This window comes from Dinoponera quadriceps, unplaced genomic scaffold, assembly GCF_001313825.1.
Source record: "Dinoponera quadriceps isolate SergipeBrazil2010 unplaced genomic scaffold, ASM131382v1 scaffold3289, whole genome shotgun sequence".
Lineage (NCBI taxonomy): Eukaryota > Metazoa > Arthropoda > Insecta > Hymenoptera > Formicidae > Dinoponera > Dinoponera quadriceps.
Genome location: NW_014558238.1, coordinates 37,578 through 44,706, shown reverse-complemented (window position 1 = coordinate 44,706; position 7,129 = coordinate 37,578). Strand labels below are relative to the sequence as shown.

The window sequence follows — 7,129 nt, the reverse complement described above, 5'->3', positions numbered from 1 at the left end:
GGGGGGGGGGGGGGGGGGGGGTAAAATAATGAAATAATAAAACAAATAGATTGCTTAATGAAAAAGTCGACCTGTCGATCTGTGTGTGTTATTTGTTTACATTTATGCTTACTTTTAACCCCCGACATGTCTCGTATTTTAGTTATAACGACTCCGTCGGCATTAAGGAATTATCTTTTCAACAAATAAAACGCTAAGCACATACAAGCGTCTTGCACAGCTCTGTGTATACTTGTTAAACAAAATGTACACATGTACATATCTTTTTCGATAATAACAACTGACGAATTGTATACATATATTATGTGTATTTATAAATTAAAGTAACAATGAAACGTTAGAGTTTTACAACGGCAAGAGATATGAATTATAACCACCGTTCTTTATTTAAATAAAATGCGGTTAAATGAACGATGAAATTTGATGTAAAAGGTGTGATACGAATATGATGATATTGTTACATCGGATATAAAGCGACACGATATATGCGCAATTTATCGCGCAAAAATATACCGCCGCGTTGAGAGTGTTCGGCGCCTACAACCATCACGCCAACAGTTCAACGCATGAATGTATGTACGGTAATCTCTTCATAGGCGCACGCAAATTATAATCACTAGTATTTTCTCATCGCGTACGTATTGCGTTCAGAATACAAATCGTAATTCGCGTATCCTCTCATGAATTAGTGTTTGGTGTAATCAACCGAAGTTAAAATTTAATATTACTTGCCTCACATGACGATTGTAGAAAATATCAAGTTCAATTAAGTTTAAAAAGCAATTAAAATTATGCAAAATTCGAAAATAACTAGTGTCGATCTCATCTAGCGCGACATCGTAGTTTAGAATATAAAAATATAAAAATATAGAATGCAAAAGTCCATCGAAATTATGGATCAAAGTTTTCTCACTAAACGGATAGTCCAAAGTGTTAATCAAAACGGAAATTTAACCGCTTCTCTGATTCGTTCAATTCTATTGGACGGTACGTATCGTATTTTCACTAGATAGAGAGAACAAAAAAGGATAAAGGGAAAAATAAACAATAATCCGAATAATAAAAAAATAAATATGAGTCCAAATATCACAAAGGAAACGTTGTATTTTAATTGTTATAGGAGAGAGAGAGAGAGAGAGAGAGAGAGAGAGAGAGAGATCAGTAGGGAAAAAATCTGAAAAGACTTCGCTCGATCCAGTACCTTCGCGAGAATACCCAGGTAGAGTAGTGGTCAAAGTTTCCATCCGCAGATTAATCGTTGCATTTCAGCGTCACCTCTCCGTTAGCCGCGTGTCTCCCGATAAGTGGCGCGACCAGAACAACTTGTGTTGCAAACGATCGTTACGGATCGACAAATAGCGCGGAGTCGCGTCACGACGAAGACACACGAAGATACGAGTAATTAATACCTCACTCCGCCGCTCGGCGGCAAATGTTTACGACGGGTAGCCGCGCGGCTACAATTAATTCGAGCCGAGAGTTAAGAGCACAAAGAGTACATAACTGGCAGCGAACCAAGATATTATACTGCAATGTGCAGCGCACAAAGTTATCCGGATTTTCGTTCCCGGCGTTACGTACGTACCGGTGCCGGGTGGACAACCCCGGCCTCTCATTTGCCGGGGTTACCTTCCGCCCTAAACTGCTCCAACAATGCCCAACACTCCCGGCATTAATAGCACAATAATGCCGTAGCTAAACCGTACGGTATAAAAAGAAACTAAGTCAACGGCTTGGCTCACGGTCAAATGGCACTCGGCGCGGCAGTATTCCGGAATATCCGGGCCGACTTTATTCCCCGTCGATGGCACTTTTTTTAATTTCTGAAACGAAGCCCCTCGATACGCACTCGATCATGGCGGTCAAGGGCCGAACTTACGCGCGTCGCTTTATCGTCATCGGCAATATCGGGAAATCAGTTGCCACAAAACCGAGATACGGAATCACGGTGAATTATATACGTGCGCACGTGTGTGTGTGTGTGTGTATGTGTGTGTGTATGTATGTATGTATGTATGTGCGTTCACAGAGAAAAATTGTGTGTTACTTTAACACGGGGGATGTGTCAAAGTACACAAATATAATGTTAAATTAATACATTCTTCTTGTCAACATATATTGACATGTGTTAATGACACATACTTTACTTTTGGTATCTTTGTATTCTTTTCATTACTCTAAAAAGTCATGAAAAAAAAAGAACATATCTCATAGATAAATAAGTAAATCAAATAAATATATTGACGACGTGTTAATTTAATATTATATTTGTGTACTTTGTAACACATTCCCCGTGTTAAAGTAACGCGAAATTTCAGTAGGTCGTTTTCAACGCGAAACTCTTTACCGCGTATGTTTCTGATCTTGATGCGGGCTGGTTCGGCGGAGAGTTCGTCGGAAATAATTGAATTGCTAATTTGCGCGGTATCAATTATTATCGAGTTATTGTTAATTGTTTTAATTTAAAAAACGTTCTCGAGCCGAGAGAGACGGATCAGATAAAGCACGAGCGTGAACGCGGGGGCCGACGTTCTCAGATAGACCAAACGGATAAGACCGGGGGAATAAGCTAGACGTATATTATTTATTGAGGCTACACACGCGCGAGTAGAGGAGCGTGTAAATTTCAGGAGTACTTTCCCACCGGAAAGAAAATTTTCTTCGGAATTTAGAGAAATTCGACTTTAATAAATTCCCCGTTGTCCGCTCGCGTAAATTACGAGCCCGCGCGAGAAGCGAAGCGCGGCGCGGAATTATTCGCCGTTAGTTCGGCGCCAACTTCTACAGGACCGCCCAAACGAAGACGTGTGTTACGTGCGAGTAAATCAAGCCAGCGAACTCGCCCGGTAATGGTTTACGTTTTCTTCATAACACGATGAAGAATGCAGGGATACTAATCGAAGGGAATAACTGGGTGCAACGCATCCGCCTATTGCCTCTCCAACTGTTCTTCCTCAATCTAATCCCCCAGAAAGAAAACATCAATCTATAAAAGATAAAATCTACGCTCTCTTTTTGCACGTTACACAAATATTTACACGTTCTCTCAATAGTAATAAACACTGTACTCGCGACGGATTGATCTCGTCCGTAACTCAGTACGATCTATCTCGAGTATCAATTAAAGAGAACGTGGCGGAAATCATATCAACGATATGGGGCGTAAATAAACAAGACGAATCGAATTGAGTAGATTATTATTGCTCAATAAAGATAGATTCAACGTATGAGGTAAGACTTTCAGGTACACACAGGTGCGTACGATGAAGAAGTTGAGTACACATGGAAAAGATACAGCAAAGCAGAGAGAGGATAAGATCGGGGAGGAAAAATCGCGCCTATCTACGCGCACGTTTCCTTCGATAAAAATCTGTCACTTCGTTAAAAAAAAATATATATATATATATTTTTTTTAACGATGCGCTGATTTTGAGGCGACCTGTAAAATTGACTCTGGAAACCTCACTTCCTGGACGTTCGTTACGAATGGCCGGGTGTCCGACTGACCGTGAGTGCCGCCGAAGAAGACATCGTGCTGCAACAGCCGGCCTGCGTGTGCCTGCGGGGCTGAAATTAAATAATCAGAGAAACGCAAAGTGGCAAACGCAAACGTTTGTTGCGCCGGGTCATTTATTCCCGAATACTTGAATGCGTGTGCAAACGTATATATCATCGAAGCATCTCCACTGAGAGAAAGATCACCACCGACGGGCGCGTCCGTGTCATCTCATCTCATCTCAATAAGCTTATCTCATGCTAATGACCGTCCCGCAATGAGCTTCGTTCTTTTTCTCCTTTTCACCGAGAAACCGATTTTCCCCGCCGAAGTGGGGAATATCGTGCGTTGCGTAAAAGATACACGCGTTGCTCGGGCGTAACGCGGATGCGTGCGCGAGATAAACGACGCACAGTGTCGTCCCGCGGTGCGTAACGCACTGCGTCGTGTGCATCACTGCGTATTCGCCGCGCGAGATCCTCCTTGGCTTGGCAGGTGATCGATTCGCGGACGGTTCAGGCAACCAGCGCGGTCCGCGTTCTCTCTTTCTCTCTCTCTCTCTCTCTCGGCCCGAGCCCGGCGAGACGTCGACGTGGACGACGTGACTGCAACTCTCGTCGTCTCAGCTGTTGCAGCCGAGCCGGCCCGACTCGGACTTGGCGTATTCGCGGGCTCACCTAGTCATTTCGTGTAAGCACTCGGCCGCGGACGTGTTCGGGCTCTCTCACTCATTGTCGTGCGGGCAGGTTCGAGGGATCGATTTTTCCGAGAACGGCAGACGCAGCGGTATGATGAACGTCAGCGAGCAGGTGAGCCTCCTCCGCGTGTGTTCGCGTTTATTCCGCGCGGAAAGAATTCGCGTCAGTCGAGAGCGTGTCGTCGGAGCCGCTGCTCGGGGCATTGAATGATGCGATGACACGCGTTTACGCGGCCCGGTACGAATCGTCGCGTTGAGAAGCGCAGCTTCCTCGCGAAACGATACCACCGTCGTCCTGCGGCAGCATCCTCGTAGGAAGCCGGCGATAACGTGACCGCTCGTTCGCGAACTGCGCGATTATTTGTTACTCGTTGTTACTCGACGTTTACCACGCTAAACGTACGGCTATTCGTTGCGACTTAATTGGGCTGATCTTGAAGCATTCCAGGAAACGTGCACGGATAAGTGTCTCCCCGGGGAAATTTGCGCGTTAATAATAATAATAATAATGAGGAACGAGTCGCTCCGCGTCCGTGACGAAGCGATGCGGTCGTCTTCGCCTTTTTGCGACTTGCGTCGCGATAAATACCATCGTTTATTTCGCGATCGCTCGCGCGTCGCGAATTAAAACGCTCGATTTTACACGCGCGTGTGTATGTGCGAGAAAAAAAAGTGGACCGAGAGAAACTGTCTTTCCCGTTCAAAAAACGACGGAGTTCTGTTTTCGAAAAACCTTGAAATATTTTTCGTTTATTCGCCCGCGCGGATTTCGCAAAACCTACATTCGTATACGAGTACAACCGATTCGGGTGAACGCTCGTGTCTGTTCTTTCGTTCTCCCGCCACGAACGAGAGTGAAGTTTTCGGGCGCTTTTTTGCTTTCTTCTGTAACGGATATCCTTGAGAAGTGTCGCATGATTGAAGCGCTCGGTGATAGAACGAGGCTGTATATACGGTCGCATCAGCGAGCCGAAGATATACACATGGTGGCTGGAACTGATAGCGTCACTAGAGTTCAAGCGTCGACTGGTATAATTGACCGGTCATTCGGAGGCCAGCATCCTCGTCGAGTGAACTATCAAAACGGATCAAAACGCAGAAGCCTTATCGCTACGTCAAATGGCCGGATCGTCGGCTCGCTATCAGCCTCTTCGCGCGCACCTCTACGACGTTTTCAAAGCGCGATTGAACGGCTCATAATTTAAATAAATGAGACGGACATCGCATCGCGATTTAGCCGTTCATTTCAGCTTCCAACCTGTTGGTCTCTTCTCTCCCCTTGGCCCCGTCCTTTTTGCTTTGCATTTTAAGACCGGGCATTTTAATTTTTCACCTGTTATCTTATCTTTCCCGGCTCAACGCTTCATATTTCCCGATAAACGCTTCTTGTTTTTAATTCGTACAATAAGGTGAACGTTCCAATTAGCGGCGAAATAATTTTACCGCGGAAATCAGTCAATAAATGAGCGATATACGTGTTACGTACATCAAATTTATTTTGTTACTAAGTCCGAACATTTGTGTGGTTCTAATTATATATTTTTTCTTAATTTATGATAAGATTTAAATTATTTTATAATATCTCCTTGAAAGCGACGGAAGTACTATTTGTTGTAATGACGTACCTTGATCTGGTCTCGATTTATTAATATTCTCTTCTCGACTTTGACAGATTTCAATTGCTTGATATTAGAGAATAATTACCGAAGAAGTGTCAAATAAATGCCTCATATTAACAGTCAATTTCTAAAATGTCGGCAAGTAATCGCTCGAACTGTCGCCGTTGGCGGCACGGTTATACTTATAATATTTTAGTATTTACTATAGCTTTCAATTTTATTTAACGCGTGTTATAACATGAAATTTAAAGTAAAAATACATTTTTTAAGATAAATATAGAGATATATATTACCAGACTTATTAAGGAAAATAGGCACGGTTGTCACAAATTGGGACATTTACCTTATACAGTTCTAACATTTTTTTTTCTCACAGCAAATATTCAGTCTGTGTTATTTAAATTGTAAACGTGACGTACCGTGCGAAATTATCAGTAACAATGCCGACTGCTCTCGATTTCCCGATTTAATTATTGATGCTCCCATCGCCGCAAACGTTACGGAAGATTCGCGCTCATTAGAACGTTCCTCGAATCCGAGTATTGTATCGAGCAAACATGCGTCTCGGTCAAAAAGAAAAGTTGAAGACGGATCGAGAGAGATTCTCATCTCAGCGACGGATCAGTACGACCCTCGGAATAAATAAAAGAAATTTTCTCGCTCGCACGCTGCGCCGGAGCGGCCAGTCTCTCGTGTTCGACCGTCGCCTCCTATTTTTAGAGATTCACGGAACTCGCGTCGACGAATCCTCCACCAATGCTTTCGGGACAAACGCGCGTCATCGATCAAGTCATCGTTCGGTCGTGACAATCCAGAAAGGGGCATGCGGCTCGTCTTCTGTCGCGTCTGCGGCGCCTCGAGAACCGTTCCTGAAATCTCGACGAGAGAGAACAAAACGGAAATTCGAAGATCAAGAGAGTGTCATCGACACACAAGACGGCATATTATCGCTGATGCTGATAAAAAACTGTTTGCCACACAGCTTAGAAAGGAAGAATCCACCCGTGTACATGCGTCATCAACCGCGCTCGAACGTGTCTCGAACGTGCCTCGATATTACTGGCTTTTTCCCTTTTCTCTGTCTCTCTCTTTCTCTCTCTCTTTTTGTGCAGCAACGCTGCCCAACGAATCGATCAAGCGTGCTTTATCAGCTCCGAAAAATTAGAGCGCGGCTGCCTCTAATGGGCCCTCAAACTCGTGTTTTTCATACCCGGAAATACGCGAAGTGCTTGCGGTCGGTAGAGAAGAAGTCACGATCAAAAAGATGTTGTTTATTACACAAGATAGTAGGCGAGACAGCGAAGTGTTATTTGGGGG

At 44.1% G+C, this 7,129-nt stretch overlaps 1 protein-coding gene across 2 annotated transcripts in view; it reads left to right on the top strand.

The window, feature by feature from the left end:
- The window catches only part of LOC106749745 (phytanoyl-CoA dioxygenase), an 88,134-nt gene that overhangs the window by 69,946 nt on the left and 11,059 nt on the right, over positions 1-7,129 (top strand). Inside the window, exon 1 of one of the 2 annotated variants that reach the window (XM_014629479.1) lies at positions 4,056-4,305. The exons of the other annotated variant lie outside the window; for it this stretch is intronic. Coding sequence (XP_014484965.1) covers positions 4,285-4,305 — 21 coding nt within the window. The 5' untranslated portion in view covers positions 4,056-4,284. Of the gene's footprint in view, positions 1-4,055; positions 4,306-7,129 lie in introns of those variants that run through there. 2 annotated transcript variants of the gene reach the window in all.